This window comes from Anoplolepis gracilipes, chromosome 6 (genome assembly GCF_047496725.1).
Source record: "Anoplolepis gracilipes chromosome 6, ASM4749672v1, whole genome shotgun sequence".
In the NCBI taxonomy this organism is placed as follows: Eukaryota; Metazoa; Arthropoda; class Insecta; order Hymenoptera; family Formicidae; genus Anoplolepis; species Anoplolepis gracilipes.
This window is the reverse complement of record NC_132975.1, coordinates 1,350,001-1,371,837: the sequence shown is the minus strand read 5'-3', so window position 1 is coordinate 1,371,837 and position 21,837 is coordinate 1,350,001. Positions and strand designations below refer to the sequence as shown.

Below are 21,837 nucleotides of genomic sequence, written 5' to 3'. Positions count from 1 at the left end.
ACACAAACTATACAAGATCATAATGAAGCAATGGATGCTCTCGATTCGTGGAACGAAATGGAAATTTGGAGAGGATTAAATGAAATGGCAGCACGCAAAAATGAAGCTACTAATGTCGCTACTACTAATATCGCCATCGAACGTCTTGTTACAAAAAAAGGTGACTTATTTCGATGATTGCTCAGACTGGGATCATATAAATTCAGAATATGCAGTCGGCATACCATTGATTAAGAATGGTAGCTTATGCAATTCTATACGCATCAATGGTGTACATTTTGTAGTAAGAGAAACATGCGCATTTGATTCCATATTACAAGTCGTCATATGTGCTCTTGCTTCTTACAATATCTATAAAAACACAATGGCAGAAACAGACAATTCGTTATTTATTTTAGCGCAAGAAATATTAAAAAGCGGCAAGATCAGCGCAAAACATTATGTTTCGCGAGGACAAATCCTCTGTGACATATCGATTTTTGAAAAATCTACATACACAAGAAAAGTATCCTTGTTAAGTGCGAATTGCAACGCTGCGCACTTAGGAAAATATTTATTTGTGACGACACCCAGTTTAATTAAAACAAAAATCTGCCAGAAATGTAATCATTCCAATATTCGGAATTTAACATTGGTAAACATAGATATCAATGTAATTTTGTAAAATGGCTTAAACTGTATACAACAAGCAATGGAAAATGCAAATTTTACATATGGAACATGTCATTTATGTAAGGTAACACTAATGAAAAAATTGAATATAATTCTCATATTTCAATAGATACAAGTATATTGACAGACGACACATATTTACAGGCGATTAATGCTGAAAAAAATTTATTTCAACTAGGCGATATACACGAAATAATAAAAATCAACAGTCACAATTATCGTCTGGTAGGTATAGTATCATACATAAGGTATGGTAATGATGGCCATTATGTCGCTTACACGAACAACAATTTTAACTGGTACAAATACGATGACTTGCAAAATAAACGATGCAGTGTCACTACGAAAGAAATAGTTACACCGCATGTTATTATGTATATCAAACTGTAATACACACACACGCACGCACGCACGCACGCACACACACATACACACATAACATTATAGTCGTATCTATTAAGATGTGAGAATGCACACACACACGTTTCGAGAAATAATAATTATTGAACACTTTAGGAAAACCAGTCCTTTTTCTCCAAAGATTTAAAAATTCACACAAGATGGAAACCGCGCAGCGTTGCATTCACATACAAAAATTTTTCTTATGTATGTTCCTGAGAATTTGAACTCAGAACTGTGAATCGAAAAAAATTATCTACGTTTTTCCATGGTTTGATGATTCTTCTTAATAAATTTAGCGTTATGATGCGAAATAGAGAAGTTCTCTCATAATGACATCTTCTTAACGTTTAATTTATTAAAGAAAATCGTCAGAACTCTTCGGGGGGTTACCAGAACTCTCGATAGAACTGTTAATTTCCCCCAAAAAATTCTACCCTCGTGGTACTTAGAAAATTTTCAAATTTGCAACTTTAACCAGCCAGAACTATTTTGTTTCGCATCGTAGCGCTTCGATTATTAAGAAGAATCGTCAGAACTATTCGGGGAGCTGCCAGAACTCTCGATAGAACTGTCGATTTCCAAAAAAAAATTCTACGCCTGTGGTACTCAGAAAATTTTCAAATCTGCAACTTTAACCAGCCAGAACTATTTTGTTTCGTATCGTAGCGCTTCGATTATTAAGAAGAATCGTCAAAACTCTTCGGTGGGTTACCAGAACTCTCGATAAAACTGTTAATTTCCCTCAAAAAATTCTACCCCTATTTTCGATTTTCAGGGGTTGAAATATATTTTCGGAAATCGATAGTTTTATTGAGAGTTCTGGTGGCCCCCTAAAGAATTCTAAAAATTATCTTTAATAGTCGAAGCGCTACAGTTAATATCAAAAAAGTTATGCCACTTTAAAATTGGAAAAAATGTGAAGTTAGCCCTTCGTAGCTTTAAATGCTATTTTCGTTGCTTTAAACGACGGAACTATTTCTAAAACCGATAGAGAACTCTAAAACTCTCAAGGGAGCTATCAGAACTCTAATTAATTTTTCAAATTTTTGAAAATGAGGGGCCAACTTCACAGAGGTCAAAAATTTGCATTATCATTAAAACAATTATTCCAGCCACCACATAATAGAAATAAATGTTCATGAAGACTTGCATGAAATACAAATTATAAAAAATTTGTGCATTATTTATACAAATATTCGTACAGCAACGCATGCCAAGAAAACAATTTTGAGAATGTTAGCAGATCGGCCGACTATAAGACAAAAGTTACATAATATTCTTTTCTATTATGTTTAATTTTACTTCTACTCATTTTCTTTTTTATTTTATTTTATTTCTATTTATTTTATTTTTTATTTTATTTAATTTTATTTTTTATTTTATTTAATTTTATTTTTATAAGTATCTTTCTTGTGCAATAATATGTGATATGATATGTATATTGTTTTATCCGCATGATATTGTGATGTTATATGTAATACTATATATGTGATATATAATATTAAAATAATACTAAACTTAATATAATTGTAATCATAGAATTAGATATGAGTTTATAAGTTGTTTTTTTCGTTTATTTTTTATATCACTTTATTTTATCGGTAAATGTCTAGAATAGCTACTGCAGTGAAAAATCAATTTTTTTCAATACCAATCAATAAAACTATCATGGAAATGGAATGTAGAAATGCTTTTAGGAAGAGGCAAGTCTTTCTTAAGAAGTTATTAACAAAAAAAGTTTGACTAATAGGATATAATTATTCGTTCGTAGTTTTAAATTTTGCATAAAATAATATAAATATGGACCAGGGAATATTTTCATAACACACACATACACACACACACACACATACACGAAGGGGGGATGCAGAGGAGGCCTTCAGCCCCCCCCTCCCGCACTCACCCCGGCTACCTCGCTTTGCGTAAAAAGCTACAAACTTATGTGAACTTTGCTTTGCCTTGCAACGTACATGCGAAACGAGGTAAACGGGGTGGGGGCGGGAGGGGGGCCGAAGACCCCCTTGTACCCCTCTGTGTGTGTATGTGTGTGTATTATGAAAATATTGAAGATATATATGAAGATAAACAAATACAATAATTATGGCATTTCGAAATAAAACATTTTTTGTTTATAACTTTCTAACAAAGAACGAGCGACGGCTAAAACCTTTTAAATGTTACTCAGGACAGTGATCTAGACAATATATGTCAAGGTCATTAATTTCTGAAAGGGTTGACCTTATGTGAATATTTACCTTATATCCTATTTTTATAACTTGTTATTCAATAACTTCTTAAGAAAAACTTGCCCCTCCCTAAAAGCATTTGTACATTCCATTTCCATGATAGTTTTGTTGATTGGTATTGAAAAAAATTGATTTTTCACTGCAGTAGCTATTCTAGACATTTACCATTTTATCATATTATTATTATTTTAGTTAAATTATATGTTATCATACAATTCTTTAATATTGTCCTATTATAATTATAACTAATGTACGTTAGACGATAAAAACGTTATTATATTATTACATTGTATTGCAGATATACCAAACAATATGTGAAAAAAAACAGAGCAAAAAATAAAGAAATATTTAAGTGGAATAAAATGCAATAAAAAAATCAAATAATATCATTGTAAATTTGGTTATATTTTAAATAAAATATGTCTTTTATACTTATGAATTATTTCCTTTCTTGATATTCTATATATTTTACATAATTATGAGATAAAAGTGTATAAAAAGTTACACCTCACGGATTTTATCACTACTTAATATATATTGTAGGGCCGGGGGGGGGGGTGTTCTGAAAAATTCTCCGCAAGAATTAAGTGGGGGACGGCATTGGTTTAGGAGATATAACAAAATGAAATTTCATATTTTTCATGCCTGTTTGGTTTTATAAACTGATAATATCAACAGTGAGGTTTATTTACGTCCTACTAATGTATGCGAAAAAAGTTTTTGTTTACATTATTTGAGGGATATCTATACTGTTGCATGAACCACTTGATATTAATTTTTATTCAAATAATGTAAACAAAAACTTTTTCCGTATCGCATTAATAGAACGTGAATAAACGGGAGCGTCCCGTTTGACCACGTCACGATTGACCACAGCCACTTATATCGACCGATGCCTAGGGTCATCAGCAACGATTAACCAATCAGAGAATCTCATTTTAAACTGGCCAATTGGCGACGTGGTTAATAGACTCCCACCCGAATAAACTTCACTGTTGGTATTATCAGTTTATAAAACCGAAGGAACAGCATGAAAAATATGAAATTTCATTTTGTTATATCTCCTAAACCAATGCCGTCCCCCATTTAATTCTTGCGAGAAATTACTCAGAACAACTCCCCAAACAATATATGTAAGTAAGAAGAAAATCGGATAGGTGTATCGTTTTTTGCACTTTTACCAATTATAATATTGATTATTTGCATTATACACTATTTTATTGTCATTTTAATTTATTAAAGTTTATTGGGTTAAGCATACTCAATGAGCGTTTATTTCCAACGTGTATAAGATGAGAAAAAAAGACAGAAAACCCCCGATTCATGTTATCTTTGTCTAGACGGCAATGGCAATCTGGTGCGCGTTCCAGTTAGGATATAGTTCAATGTGTACATATATACGGAGCGTCTCTGTATACTGTGCGCAAATCTTTTTGTTACGCGGCATTTCGCGCAAGATATTATCGTATTTTTGATACAAGTTAGCTCTCATTGAGTCGCATAGGCAAGCGAAGAAACATATATAACAATATTATACATATATATATTAATACAAATAATTAAATAAGTTAAAAACGGCAATAGAGAGCAAAAATTAAGTCGTGTTAAACGAGTTAGGTCTTAATTAAACAATCATATAATAATTAAAACACAATAATAAGGTATATTATAGATAATATCAAAAATGACAATAATTATTACATATGTCGCATAATCTTTAATAATAAAATTACTATTAGCGGTGTTCTATATCGCATTATCATAACGCAAATCAATTCTCATATCAAAAATTACAAATGTTAAGAGAATCTTTATATCGCATTTACGTAACTCTACTCATACGAAGATATTAAACCGACAAATGTTAACAAGAAATTACAATTCAATAATATAATTATTTGGATGCGTACGTTTCGAGCTCAATCTTTGAGTCTTCATCAGCGCAAAAATTAAATCACAAATATAAAAATTTATAAATTAAAACGGGAATATTTACTAATGTGTTATGAGTATAAATGTAAAACGCTATTGTCTTAGTTGTATCTTAAGGAACTATTAGTTAGATGGAAGAACTGTCGATACATCTCCAATGCCACATATAAATACCTATTATTCACAGATGGCACATTACCACGGGCTTATGGGTTGCCAAAAATCCATAAACCAAACACACCATACAGACTAATAGTATCTTCCATAAACAGCCCACTACACACGTTAGCCGTTTTTTTTACATAAGCTCATGGTTAATAATTTTCCGAAGCCTCCTAGTTTTGTGAAGAATAGCTATGACATTGTTAATAGGTTGAATAACACCCACATAGATGAAGATATGAAATTTATTTCGTTAGATGTGGTTTCACTTTTCACTAATATTCCTTTAAATCTGGCGCTTGACAGCATTTCAAATAGATGGCAATTTTTAAGCAATAACTGTGACTTTACCGAAGCAGAGTTTTTAAATGGAATCAGGATGATCTTAAACTGTACGTATTTTACATTTAATAAAGTCACATATAGACAAACATTCGGAACTCCCATGGGCTCACCATTATCACCCATTATAGCTGACATAGTTATGCAAGACTTAGAGACGAAAGCTTTGAACACGTTATATTTCAATCCCCAGTTTTATTTTAGATTTGTGGATGACATAATCATGGCTGTACCCTCTGACTCTATACATTACACACTTAATAGTTTTAATTCTCAACATAACAGATTACAATTCATTATAGAAATAGAGAAGGATAATAGAATTAATTTCCTTGACTGAAAACAATATTCATTCATGACTGAAAACAATATTTTAATATTTGACTGGTATCACAAACCCACATATTCAGGAAGATATCAAAACTATTTCTCACACCACCCACTCCAACAAAAAAAGGGTACAATTATTGGTTTAGTGGACAGAACAGTCTTTCTCTCAAATCCCAAATATCACAGCAAAAATTTCGATTTGATCATCAGAATCCTGTTAAACAACAATTATCCATTAAAATTAATTTTTAATGTCATCCAGTTACGTTTAAATTCTATTATTAACAATAAGATTCTTATTAGTAACACACCAAATGCTGTGAAACCGGTTTATTTCACGATTCCATATATACAGGGAATAACAGATAAATTCAGGGGTATAACTAAAAATTCGAGAGTGAAACTCGCATATTATAGCATAAACAAATTAAATAAAATAATTAGAACTCACAAAGACACCATTCCATCAGAATTAAAAACGAACGTCGTATACAAAATTAATTGCAACCAATGTGAGACCTCATATGTTGGTCAAACATCCCGAAAGTTAAAAACTAGAATCACAGAGCATAAAAGACATATACACCACAATACTAACACAAACTCTGTAATTACTAATCATAGAAGGGAGCTTAACCATGATTTTGACTGGGATAACGTCAAAATACTTGATGAGGCTCCATATTATACTAAAAGGCTAATCTCTGAGATGCTATTTATCAAAAGACAAAAGAAAGGTCTAAATTTACAAATTGATACGGATAATTTACCAGCTGTTTATCACAATATTGTTGGCGCTCTTCCTAAAATTTAGTGGTGGGAAAACATTACATATAAACATATAACTTGTAGTATACCTTGACATTTACGATCGAACTCCACAGTACACGAGTCAACAATTTGTTCACCAACCGTCACTAATATTGTTAAAGAGCGAGTGAACTTCATAACAGTTTTTGAACAGTGATCATCAATACATAATTTAATTAATTATATTAAAAACATCACCTATTCTTACAGATATCAACGAACATTGATATTCACACACAATATTATCAGGACAGTGGTTTCTTTTATTGTTGACTATGTTCGTCTGTAATAAACATCTATCGGAGTAGGTTCACACAACTAAGACAATAGCGTTTTACATTTATACTCATAACACATTAGTAAATATTCCCGTTTTAATTTATAAATTTTTATATTTGTGATTTAATTTTTGCGCTGATGAAGACTCAAAGATTGAGCTCGAAACGTACGCATCCAAATAATTATATTATTGAATTGTAATTTCTTGTCAACATTTGTCGGTTTAATATCTTCGTATGAGTAGAGTTACGTAAATGCGATATAAAGATTCTCTTAACATTTGTAATTTTTGATATGAGAATTGATTTGCGTTATGATAATGCGATATAGAACACCGCTAATAGTAATTTTATTATTGAAGATTATGCGACATATGTAATAATTATTGTCATTTTTGATATTATCTATAATATACCTTATTATTGTGTTTTAATTATTATATGATTGTTTAATTAAGACCTAACTCGTTTAACACGACTTAATTTTTGCTCTCTATTGCCGTTTTTAACTTATTTAATAATTTATATTTAAAAGAGCACTGACTTTATTATTTATTGTTTTATTTAATTATATTAATACATATACATCCAAAATTTTTAATTTTTTAATTTTTATACGTATGCTTTTTACTACCATTCATATGATATTTTTTACTGATAATAAAAAAATGACTTACAATCAATTTAGATAATTTCAGATACTACAAAAAATTAAAAAAAAAATAAGAAATCAATATTATACGAAAATTGACCTTTAGTTCGATTTAAAGAGCTTTCAATCGCTCAACGTCGATCAACATTGAACTGACGTTACTTCTGATCTTTTGGAATTCTTCATAAAAATCCAAATAAAATCAAAAGTATCATAATTCATTATTGCCTCTTTTTTGTGATGTCAATTGATTCTTTTGCTGCTTACGTTATGAACAGCTATCATCATTGAGATTGTGCATTATGACAATTCAAAAAGAGTTAATAGCAATATAAGTGATTTTATTTTAATGCGCGTATTTAATAAGAGTAACATACTGAACTAATAAGTGATTTATGTGATTTAACATTATAAAAAAAATATTTGTTTTTTTCTAATTAAAAGCATACCTCCTCTCTCTTTCTCATTCCTCTGTTCTCTTTCGTTATGTATAAATTTCTTTATGAGTCTTTAAATAAGTTAAAACTAAATTTAAGCTATATAAAAGAATAATAAAGATAATGTTTATAAAAATATAGAAAAAAAGTTCAATCGAATCAGATTTATTCAAATTTTAATTATAAAATAGAACAAAAAATAATAATTATACAAAAAATAAAATTAAAAAATACATATTTTGTTTGATGTAAATAAGAAAATTAGATGTTTTCACATTTAATCATAATTTTATAAACTTTCAATAAAACAATATAAGACAAAATCTTTTTTTTTATGTCATTATCATAAGAATTAATTAATTTAGAAATTATTTTACATTGTTTTTATAATAAGAGAATCAATAATTTAAATAATACAGAGAAAATGTATTCAGATAATATCATAAAAAATTATTATGTACAAGAGTAGAATAAAAAATTCATGCATTCACATATACAAGTGCGCGAATTGACATTACTAATTTGACAATTCATCCTTCATATAATGAAACGTGAAGCTTCATGTTATTCTAATAAATTTTTTCTGGCAGTCATAAACAAGTAATTTGAGTATATTTAAAAAAAGGAAATTTTGAAAATTATGTCATCATTAACATTTTGTAAAAAAATCGAGAAAAATTTATAATAATATGCACGTTTAATTAAATGAATTTATCCATCATATACAATTGTTTATAAATGGGTTAATAAAATTTAATAAAGCAAAGTAACCTTGAATAAAAAACGAACTTAACGAAAATCACTATTACAATAGTATAAAGTCAAATCATTGTTGATTAAAATATATTACATGGAATTAAAAGGAAATTATATTGAAAAACAAATATTTTCAAAACTAAAACAATTGTTTTTATTATGTATTTTAGTCCACGAACTTTGCATCTCACTCTTGTACATATATTTATATTATATTAAAATGTCATATAATTACATACCTAAATGTAATGTAATTAAAGCTTGGGCAAGAACCATTTGACCGCATCTTAACATACAGCCCCAACCTTTGTCAGATGTAAATGTGGAGTTACAACCACCGATGGGAATAAAACCTTTGCGATACGTAAACCATAACATGGATCGGATGTCTCTACGTATCATATCGAGCTCTAAAATTTAACATCTTACATACAATCCACTTCATCAGAAACATATACACTTTGACTATTTATTAAACCTTTTAAAGCATTGTATTTCCTGCCAAGAATCCAAATAGGCTCGTCTGTTTGCGGAATATCCTCTGCCTCGTCGAGAACATTTTGAGTAAATAGACTGTCCATTATTACTGTCCTCACTGTTAATAACTATAAAATAACAAATACAAATACAATAAAAAATAAATTTTAAATTTAAGATTGATAATTTTTCTCATTTTTTAAAATTTAATATAAAAAAACATATTTTGTACAGGTTTACATAAGTTTCCTATACATGTACTATCTTTAAGTCTGTTTGCACTCTTTGCATTTTCGAAAGAACTGAGAATATATAAAAAAAATGAAACATATTTTATTATTTTAAGAAACTAATCTTTTCATAAAAAAATATTGTCTTTGCTTCCTAGAAAAAAAGGTAGAGAAAAGGCAAGGAACAATTCGAAAATTTCAAATGACAAGAAGACTCAAGGGGTAAATATCCGTTTGGATATAACACCAAAATTATATTCAATTGAATTTGCAACAAGCTACAATACATATTTTTTTCTTAAAAGCAATTATGTGTTTTTCTATAGTAATTGATTCCTCTCATCATTCTGTACATAAAAGTATTGAGGCAAGTTAATCTAAAAATGAATCCAGTACACAAAATGCCTGCAATAAGCTAACAAATTGACAACAGAATTACGTAAGTTGCTAGCAAATTGACATCTGTTATGTCCGCATTAAACCGATGTGAACCTGGCGCCCGACTTTATGAAAAAAAAAAATTAATAATATAGTTCGTTTGTACGTCGTTTGTACCTGTTTGTACCACACTTTATTTCGTTTGTACCTCAACCGGTTCGGAAATAAAAAATAATCAAAAAATGGCCAGCGCTCGACTTTAAAATATTTTAATTTCATTAATGCCATTCGATAGAGAATCGTTTGTACCTGTTTGTACCTCTTTTCAAATCGTTTGTACCTCAACCGGTTCGGAAATACGGCCATTTTTAGTTTTAGAGTAACGCTATACCGGTATTTCCGCTATTTTTTTAGATATCGCGAAACGGCCAACGGGGTTCGATAGAGAATCGTTTGTACCTGTTTGTACCTTTTTTCAAATCGTTTGTACCTCAACCGGTTCGGAAATACGGCCATTTTTAGTTTTAGATTAACGCTATACCGGTATTTCCGCTATTTTTTTAGATATCGCGAAACGGCCAACGGGGTTCGATAGAGAATCGTTTGTACCTGTTTGTACCTTTTTTCAAATCGTTTGTACCTCAACCGGTTCGGAAATACGGCCATTTTTAGTTTTAGATTAACGCTATACCGGTATTTCCGCTATTTTTTTAGATATCGCGAAACGGCCAACGGGGTTCGATAGAGAATCGTTTGTACCTGTTTGTACCTTTTTTCAAATCGTTTGTACCTCAACCGGTTCGGAAATACGGCCATTTTTAGTTTTAGAGTAACGCTATACCGGTATTTCCGCTATTTTTTTAGATATCGCGAAACGGCCAACGGGGTTCGATAGAGAATCGTTTGTACCTGTTTGTACCTTTTTTCAAATCGTTTGTACCTCAACCGGTTCGGAAATACAGCGATTTTCGAGTTTTGAAATTAACGCTAAACTCGTATTTCCGCTATTTTTTTAGATATCGCGAAACGGCCAACGGGGTTCGAAAGAGAATCGTTTGTACCTGTTTGTACCTTTTTTCAAATCGTTTGTACCTCAACCGGTTCGGAAATACAGCGATTTTCGAGTTTTGAAATTAACGCTAAACTCGTATTTCCGCTATTTTTTTAGATATCGCAAAACGGCCAACGGGGTTCGATAGAGAATCGTTTGTACCTGTTTGTACCTTTTTTCAAATCGTTTGTACCTCAACCGGTTTGGAAATACGGCCATTTTTAGTTTTAGAGTAACGCTATACCGATATTTCCGCTATTTTTTTAGATATCGCGAAACGGCCAACGGGGTTCATTTCTTTATAATAAAGATATATAATTTATAATAAATAATAAATGTAATTATATATATATATATACATATATATATATATATATAAAATAACGTTAACTCTAAAACTAAAAATAGTGGTATTTCCGAACCGGTTGAGGTACAAACGAAATGAAAAGAGGTACAAACAGGTACAAACGATTCTCTTTCGAACCCCGTTGGCCGTTTCGCGATATCTAAAAAAATAGCGGAAATACCGGTATAGCGTTACTCTAAAACTAAAAATGGCCGTATTTCCGAACCGGTTGAGGTACAAACGATTTGAAAAAAGGTACAAACAGGTACAAACGATTCTCTATCGAACCCCGTTGGCCGTTTCGCGATATCTAAAAAAATAGCGGAAATACCGGTATAGCGTTACTCTAAAACTAAAAATGGCCGTATTTCCGAACCGGTTGAGGTACAAACGATTTGAAAAAAGGTACAAACAGGTACAAACGATTCTCTATCGAACCCCGTTGGCCGTTTCGCGATATCTAAAAAAATAGCGGAAATACCGGTATAGCGTTACTCTAAAACTAAAAATGGCCGTATTTCCGAACCGGTTGAGGTACAAACGATTTGAAAAGAGGTACAAACAGGTACAAACGATTCTCTATCGAATGGCATTAATGAAATTAAAATATCTTAAAGTCGAGCGCTGGCCATTTTTTGATTATTTTTTATTTCCGAACCGGTTGAGGTACAAACGAAATAAAGTGTGGTACAAACAGGTACAAACGACGTACAAACGAACTATATTATTAATTTTTTTTTTTCATAAAGTCGGGCGCCAGGTTCACATCGGTCCGCATTAAGCTTATGGTTTGCTAGCAGATCTTGCTTATAGACTCCGACAGCAAATTGGCAGCAGAAACCGAGCAGGATCTGCTAACATGAGTTGACTTTTTAAATAATTTAAATGTCTCATTTTATACAAATGGTCTAAAGCAGCAGATTCTGCTCGGTTTCTGCAGTTAATCTGTCGTCAGATTGCGCGCGCGCAGATCTTGCTCAATTTTTGGTGACAATCTGAAATGAACTCATGTTAGCAGATCCTGCTCGGTTTCTGTCGCCAATCTGCTGTCGGAGTCTGTGAGTGTAGGATCTGCTTGATTTTTTACATCAATTTGGCGATTTAAATCGGTCATAACAATTTCTGTACCAAATTTGTATCTTTTTTGCTGACAATAGTTAATAGCAGACACTTGGCATAATCTGTTTTCGACAGATTTGTCTATCTGGAAGGAGTGTAAAAAGGCGTGAAAAAGCTAAACAAAAATAATTTTAAAAACAATGATTTAGTTAGTAGTATATTGATCTAGTAGATAGAATAAAACTAAATAACATAACGACGCAATTCAATCAAGTAATGAGCATAACAATATATAGTAAGTAAACGGTCTAAAAATGAATATTTTACAAGATATTCCACAATTTAAGTAAAATTTTGCCAAATTAAAATATTTCGTAAACTGTTCAATTTTTTATTCTTATAACTTTTTACGCTGAATATATGCGAGGAACCGATTGTATAAAAAAATCAGGATTTCATTTTAAAAAACTATGTTGATCTTCATATGACTCGTAAACTTAAAGTTAAAATAAACTCGCTATCTTTTTTCCTTCTTCAAGCCAAACAATTTTTTTATAAAATGTTTTTCTATATCTTTTATATTTTTTTAGATATTTGCTTGAGTAAATAAACTCATACTTCATATTGATGAGTCATTTTTTATCCTTGCAATTTCTAAGAATATCAATTTCTCAAAAACAAAATATCGTAAGATTGTCGCATTGCTCTGTAAAAAAAGTATTAAATAAGATCAGAAATCAAGCACAAACGGTCTGTCTTCTGCGACAATTACCCTTTATACAGCGAGTAGTCAAAAACCTCTCTCTGGTACTCAAAGAACCATCTATACACTTTTCATACAATACTTTTCATACAATAAAAACCACGTATACACTTTATGTATACTTTTTTTGAAGATAAGTGAAATTTTTTTCTTACAAGAGTTTTTTTATCACGAGTGCGTCACATAGTTTATTGTTTTAACGTATATTATGTAATATCCTTTCCCTTCCTTTTTTTTTTTAGTAAAAAAGGCATGTTATATCGATAGTCGTAAATGTCGAAGTGATTGTTGCCTCTTTTCCGCGATGCTGATTGGTTGTTAGTTACCAAGTTTGTGTGCTGCTTCATTCGTGTTGTCTGCAGCTGTCAAACGTCAAACTATCAATTTTGACAGTTTATTTGACAGATATTTAAAGAAGAGGAGAATAATATAGGAAAGTATGAGAAATTGAGAGAGATTGAGAAAGAAAGAAAAGAGGGAGAGACTGAATTATTTATGTATAAATGTGTGTGTGTGTATTTCGATTGAAAGGGATTCAGAGAGAGCGATTTGAGACAGAGAGAGAGAGAAAGAGGAGAGGGAGGTATGAGTTATTTATGTGTATATATATACATATATATATTTATATACAAGGTGGGGCATTTGTATTAAAACACCTAAATATCTAAAAAATAAAGCAAGATAGAAAGAAATGTTTCAGGCACAAGTTGTTTGGTTTCGAGGGTTATAAGATGGTAGCATTGGTCTGACCTTGAAGAGTCACATGAAGATCACGTGAAGATCATTTTGAATTTCTTAGATGGAACACCCTATATATTTTTGCATACTCTTGTAGCTTATCTCGAGAGCTTTCCGAAACACTATAATAAAGTGTTTTTTTATTAAATACTTTCCGAGTTATAAGGCTTCAAAGTTGCAATAATTTGACATAAAATACAAGATATCTCGTAAAATATTCATTTCTTGATTATCTTACTCTAGTTCTTTTATATACAGAATAATGAGACGAATTAATTGGTATAAAGAAAACATATAGTTATCTTTAAGAAAAAATCTGAATTTGCAACTAGCAGTTACACATTTTTACTTTAACAGTTTTAGCACAGTTTTGCACCAGGGAGTCGACTCCAGCTGCACAATAGTTAAAAAAAAAATTTTTTCCCTCATTTTTTAAGGTCTCGCCTTAAGATCCCCCATTTTGTAATATTAATTGTAAAAAAATTATGAATTTTTTGTTGTTTAGAGGAATGTTTAAGCTTTTATTTACACTTTGGCCCATCCCGATATGATGATTTTTGGCCGAGTTATCGCTATTGGAAGATGTTAAAAAATTTGTACTTGATTTGGGTGGCCGTTTTTTTTGCAGGCGAGTGTATATATATATATATGTATGTATATATATAAGGTATCCCAGAACAACCTTCCGTAAAATGACGTATTTCTGACACAATTTTAAGACAATTTTTCCTTTACCAAAATTTGATTTGAAGCGTAGTTTTTGTGTTATAAGCAAAAATAGTTAGCAAATCACGCGTCGAGTATAGAAGGCAGGCAGGAGCGGCGCGGCGCACCGCGAGCACGGGCGCAGCTAACCGTCCGACGGGTGATTACCGCCGCATAAGTCGCTAACTATTTTATCTTATAGCATAAAATTATGCTTTAAATAAAATTTTGGTAAAGAAGAAAATGTCTTATAATTACGTCCGGAATACATGTTCCTTAAAATAACATTACTTTAATGACCAAAAGTTGTTCCGAATCGCCGGCCGTCGGACGCTGCGATCAGCTGATTGCTACAAAAGGGAGAGAGATATAACAATTAAATATGTGTATGTAATATCCATCGACATATAGAATGGACTGAGCATCGCGATAGGTACACCCGCTATAAAAAGAGAGATACTGGTAACAAAAGAGACAAACTACATCTAACAAGAAAAGATATGGAAGTGTCTCTCTCCGATTTTAATGCGTTTCAAATATGTTCTCTAGATCAAAATAGGAAACACGTATTTTTTTATACGTGCTTTTTTGACCGTTAAGGGAGTGAAACATCCTCTTGAGAAAAATCGGTTTTTATATTTCTGAGCAAATAAATGTCGAAATGGTAAGAGATATAAAAAAATATTTCGAATAAAAGTTTTATGGTTTTTAATATACTTTAAAACTGCATAATTTTTTGAAAATGTCATATTTTTCGAAATCCCCCTTCCCCCTTCAATTAAAAAAAAATCTATTTATACATTTTCATACCCTTCCTTGTTAGGTCTATGTTTGTCTGTTTTGTTACCATCTTTGTAAAAGACAAACATAAGCTTCAGATGTAGTATCTCTCTTTCTATAGCTGGCGCACTTGCCTATCACAATGCTCAATCCATTCTATATGTCGATAGTTATGTCAAGATAAAAAGTGTAACCATAGACAATGTTCTCAATTCTTTTAGCAATTCAAATTCACAATTAATTTTGTGTGACAAAATTAAAGCTTATTAGAATAGATTATAAATATTTAAGTTTTATAATGCAGTCTTTTATTATTTCTAGAAAATAGCCCAAATGTGTATCATATTTGATACCTGATTACGACTATTGCCATGATTTTATGATTTCAAATGAGAATTTGTCTAATATGACTCTTAAAATTAATAACAATTAAAAATAAAAATTCGTTGTTTCTATATATAGTGTTTTATTTTTTAAAGAAATGTGCCCGAGTCATCCTACATTATCGATCAAAATTTAATCTAACATAACAATATCTTTGCACAATTATATAAAATATAAAAATTTAATATAAAAATTTTGCAGTTTTTGCATATAAAATAAAGTAGGTTTGTACTAGAAATTGCATGAAGGAATATTTATGAACTTTTAGGAGCGAGTTTAGAAGCATAGTGAAAATATTTTAGTATGCAATCGGTTGTATACTATACATACATCGAGTTTACATCAAATTAACTGAACTGAGTATAATAACAGATTCAATCATACCAGCAGATTTACTAGTATAAGCAACTGATATAATGTAAAAGCAAGACTACAATGAAAATCAAACATTGTCTGCTGTCAATAATGGCAGCAAATATACACCAAAAATCGAGTAAGGTCTGCCGTATCCTAATCGCAAAGTTAAAAGTCAATCACTTTAGTAAATTGGACAAGTCTGATATATAATATAATTAATACTTATATATAATATTTATACTACATTGAATACTACATTTATGAATAAAAATTATAAGTAACTGATAACCTATCAACCCTTATAATATTTCTAATATTTAATTTATTATATAGTTATGCTGCATTTCTGTGCGTTTTTACTATTACAATGCAAAAGCAAGTGTGTTTAATTTTTGCCATTTCTCGGCTATTTAAATTGGATTACGGCGAACTGTGCTGGATTCGTTGTATATTTATTGCTACAACATCACGACAATGAAGACAATACTAAACTTTCATTACATTTTTGTTTTTACACTATGCTAAAAGTTTATGCTGGTAGAAAGTAAACAATTGCGAACGCAGTAGATAGGAATTTGCCGCAAAATCATGATTAGATCTGCTGTCATACTGCTAAGATACTGTTAGCGTTTTGTTATCTGGGAAAATGCATAAACAAAAAGAATAAAACATTTGATACTATAGATTGATGATTACGTCGCTTATTAAATTATGTCTAAGTTTAAATAAAATGTTTTTTATGTGTAAATAATTATTCATTGTTATTGTGAAAAATTTTATAGATTTATAGATATAAAGAAAAAACTCGCAAATTATTTTCCTTATAGATTACAATAAAGTGCAATAATTTATCCAAAATAACTGTCAATTTTATTTATAAAAATATGACTATAATTATGTAATAAAACTCAAATTAATTTTCTCAATGATTAATTCAATTAACAAAATCAGCTGCAGGAAATTTTCTAATTATGAAGTATCTCCAAACTATCTAATTCATTGTTCCTAATCTTTCTTTCTATACATCAAATAATAAAAAAATGTAATTTTGTTCATATTAACAAAGTAATATTTAATAAAATTTAAATATTATTTATGCAGAGAGCCAAATCTGCCAATATCAGATCCAAATTGTGCACTACATAGTATGTTGGCAAAACTCTGGTAGCAATGGAACATGATCTGCCACTTCAGTTAGTGCTGGAAATGCAGCAGAAAACGAGCAGATCTTCATAATATGTTACAAAAAATGCTGCAAAAATTAAACAGAAATTCTTGATACCTATAAAAATAGTAGAATTTCACTATTGTGTATTGGCATAATTTGTCAACAGAAACAAAACCAATACTGAGCAACGACCTTTATTATCTTGTTGTAAATATTATTTAGATTATTTTATTAATTATTTAGTTGTGCTAATTATTTATATTATATAAAATATAACTATTTAGTAGAATATAATTGTAAACTATATATAACATATTATGTTATAGATTATATTTATGAGACTGGAAAATTGTGAGTAATTTATGATTTACACACTAACATGATGTCACGAAATATTGACAGAATATCATAAAAAATCAAACTGATCTGCAAGTACAGTGTGACAACAAAAATCGAGCAAGCACTGCTATCACAAAAGATAACAGCAAAAACACAGTATATTCTGTTGTCATAAAATAAGAACAGAAAAATACATCGATATATTACATAAAATATGTATATTGAGTTATTTCTTTTTTTTTTTTTTTTTTACTATACATTTATCTTGTATTTTCAAGTATTATTTAATCTCTCGTATTATCCCACATTTTTGTGATGGACAACAAGACCGATAAAAAGTACAACTAACAAATTAAAAACAAGATTAAAACAAGTGTAATATTTATCTTCATCAGCTTAATTTTCACAATATAATTCCAACAGAAGATTCAAAATATTATTCTGATTGTTGTGAAAACTGAAAAAATCAATGAAAAATGTCTATCTGCTTGAAATGCATAATAAGAGCTCAATTCCTATATAAATCTTAAGTTTTATGAATTATTAATAAATAAACTATTTATTTTAATTTAATTATTTTATTAATTGACAGCAGTATAATTAAAAACGACCAAACTAGCCAATAATTCTTTATTTAATAACACGACGTTTCGACCATCTGATTGTGGTCCTTTTCAAGTGTCACTAAAAGACAAAAGTTACAAATGAATACAAAATTAATAATAAATTCAGTGCAGACAATAAAATGTAATAACATCGATCAAAGACAAAATTAATTAATACGTACATTCAAGTAAAATAAAAGATGTAATAAAACGTGTTATAAACGTGAAAACATGTAAACATTTCGCTCGTTGATGTGAGATATTAATAAGACAAAATCAACACAGTAAAGAAACACGTCTTGTCAAGACAAATTTTAAAACTAAACTAAACTGACAAATTTAAAAAAATACTTCAAACGACCTTTATTATCTTGTTGTAAATATTATTTAGATTATTTTATTAATTATTTAGTTGTGCTAATTATTTATATTATATAAAATATAACTATTTAGTAGAATATAATTGTAAACTATATATAACATATTATGTTATAGATTATACTTATGAGACTGGAAAATTGTGAGTAATTTATGATTTACACACTAACATTTATGCAATAATACTTGTGATATTCAGGGGCCTACATTAATATAATTATGATCATCAGACATATATCTTTACCATGTCTTTAGCATCATATTGCAACAATATGCTATATTTAATTTCTGCTGAGTTTCTTCCATCAATACTGATAGATTGTACTGCATATATTCCTGCTATGTTTCTGCTGTCACATTGTGCTCAATTTCTGTTACACTTCTATCAATATTCGATATACTAATGTTCGGTAAACTTTGATTTATATTTGCTACATATTTCTTGTCACAACACAATAACAAATAATAACAAACAATATTGGACTTTTGCTATATTTCCACTGTCATACTACATTAAATCAAGCCAAAAATTAAACTTAACGAAGATCCAGCACATTGAAATCTGCCGCAAAGTCATAACTGAATTTGCTGACTGAATATTTTGTTATCTGGGTAATAGTTAATCCTTATAGATCACATTTTTCTTTTGTTTCTGGTTACATATGAGTTCCATATTGTCGCAGTTTTATGTTGTCGTTTAAATGCTTAAAAAATCTATAAAAATTTATACATATTCTTTGACATTTGTAAAAAATGATCATACAACAAAAGTTACAAATATATATTTTAAACTTTTTTTTTTATTGATTAAGGCTTTCTAAAAAAAGTTGTTAAAATATCGATAGAGTCAAAATAATCCATATGTGACCTTTAAAGGTTAAGTTAATAAACCAAAGTGACTTTATAGTTGAAGAAAGACATTTTTATAAAATTGTCTTGTAATGAGTAAGAACAATAAGATTAAAAGTTAGAAAATTTACACGCACCTTTACTACAGCCAAAAACATTGGTCATCGCATCTGTGTTGTCCTTATACGTGATAAGATTAGATGCTCCATTTATAATTTTGTGAAAATAATAAAATACAAATGATTCTGTATCAATTAGAAAATAAAAGATAAATTAGTTGATAACGCTTTGAAAGTTCCATTCGAAATTATCTCATTTTTTAAATGTACGATTTAAAAACAAAATTCAGTGTGTGTGCTCTTTATTTCTTATCACAAAAAAATCTTGCAATAACCGCAAAAGCTAAATTTGCTCGGTTTACTTGCACTTTCTACACGCAAACTCTAAGGGTGTTCTACAATGCGTTGTCATTAAGCCGAGTCTACAATAGCTGTAGAAAGCCTTAAGTCGTAAGAAATGAACCAATCATATTCATTATTCTTCTCTAAAGTCAATTGTAATTGGTTAATTTCTTATGGCTTAAGGCTTACTACATCTATTGTAGACCCGGCTTAAACGTAATCATCGGCCTTGTTTAAACCGGCTTTAGAATAAAGCCGGGTCTACAATAGATGTAGTAAGCCTTAAATCGTAAGAAATTAACCAATTACAATTGACTTTAGAAAAGAATAATGAATATGATTGGTTCATTTCTTACGACTTAAGGCTTACTATAGCTATTGTAGACCTGGCTTAACTGTAGTAAACTTTAAGCCGTAAGAAATTAACCAATCACAATTGAGTTTAGAGAAGAATAATGAATATGATTGGTTAATTTTTTACGGCTTAAGTCTTACTACAGCTATTGTAGATCCGGCCTTACGCTCTCGACTACGCCCGATCCTGGTCATCCCCTTGTTAGTACGCATATCAAGTGCTCGGTGTAAACTAAGCTATTGGTTACTTACCAAGTCCGGTACACTGACACCAAAAGTGCCGACAGAGAGTTGCGCTACTGTGTACAGGGTTTAAGCCCATATCAGACTACGCATTAAAAATTGAGATTAAAGATTTAAGATTGAAATTTGACCAATCAAGACAAAGCAATTTTAGTTCCTTTTATTCTGATTAGTTAAATTCTAATCTTTAATCTTCAATCTTCAATTTTTAATTTATAGTGTGATACGGGCTTTAAGGCCTATCCAGACCATAGAGATATTATATATAGAGTACGGGAGTGCTATGCTAGCCCGTGAATGGATGCGATAGCGAAATAGAAGGAGAACGCTGCTATATGGGTCTCTGCTGTCCTTGTCTGTCTCGCATGCGCAAACTGATACAATAGACGTAAACAATAGACATAGACAAGGACAGCAGGGGCCCATCCCATTCTCGGCCCCCTCCCGTACTCTATACAGGGTGTCCCCGAATTGGCGGATCAACTCTCGTGGGTAGATAGAGCATGTTAAACTGAAAAAAAAATCTTATATCATTTTGCTAAATTCGCAATAATTAATGAGATATAAATTAATAAAGATCGGCCAATCCGTGCCAGTATAAGCGCGCGGCGCAAAGAAACCTCCCAGTTGTTACTTGATACTAGGCACGCGGCAAGACATAAACGCAGAGCGCATTGTACGTGTCTCTTTCAGTACGTCCTTTGTAGAGCGCTCCGCCTACTGTCTCATCGCACGCCTAGTATCAAGTAACAAGTAGGAAACTTCTTCGCGCCGCGCGCTTATCCTAGCACGTATTGGCCGATCTTTATTAATTTATATCTTATTAATTATTGCGAATTTAGCAAAATGATATAAGATTTTTTTCTTCAGTTTAACACGCTCTATCTACCCACGAGAGTTGATCCGCCAATTCGGGGACACCCTGTATATAATATCTCTATGATCCAGACAAATTTGCATAAGGTTTGTTTTTTTATTCTTGTACTTCTGAACTAGTGCAGTAAGTTAGAACGAGAAAAAGTATATTTATCTTATTCTAACTTATTGCACTAGTTCAGAAGTACTGGGAGTCGATTCTGTATTTCTAAAGGAGTAAAAATGTGAAAAATGAATAGCACTGATTGGTGTATATTATTAGATTTAAAAGTATGCACCAATCAGCAATCACGCAAGCTGCTCACCTTTAGCATTTTCACCATGTTTCAGGGCCACT

General features: G+C 30.6%; 1 protein-coding gene across 15 annotated transcripts in view; it reads right to left on the bottom strand.

Annotated features, from left to right (window-relative positions):
* Positions 1-20,055, bottom strand: part of Atg4a (Autophagy-related 4a) — a 278,503-nt gene extending 258,448 nt beyond the window's left edge. For 4 of the 15 annotated variants that reach the window (XM_072894309.1, XM_072894310.1, XM_072894311.1 and 1 more), the window contains exons 1-3: positions 19,764-20,049; positions 9,498-9,624; positions 9,259-9,429 (exon numbers count right to left, since the gene is read on the bottom strand). In XM_072894309.1, coding sequence (XP_072750410.1) covers positions 9,259-9,429; positions 9,498-9,624; positions 19,764-19,784 — 319 coding nt within the window. In that variant the 5' untranslated portion in view covers positions 19,785-20,049. Of the gene's footprint in view, positions 1-9,258; positions 9,430-9,497; positions 9,625-15,057; positions 15,117-19,021; positions 19,492-19,763 lie in introns of those variants that run through there. The other 11 variants (XM_072894305.1, XM_072894304.1, XM_072894316.1 and 8 more) reach the window with 10 other exon arrangements.
* Between the last annotated feature and the right edge of the window lie 1,782 nt (positions 20,056-21,837).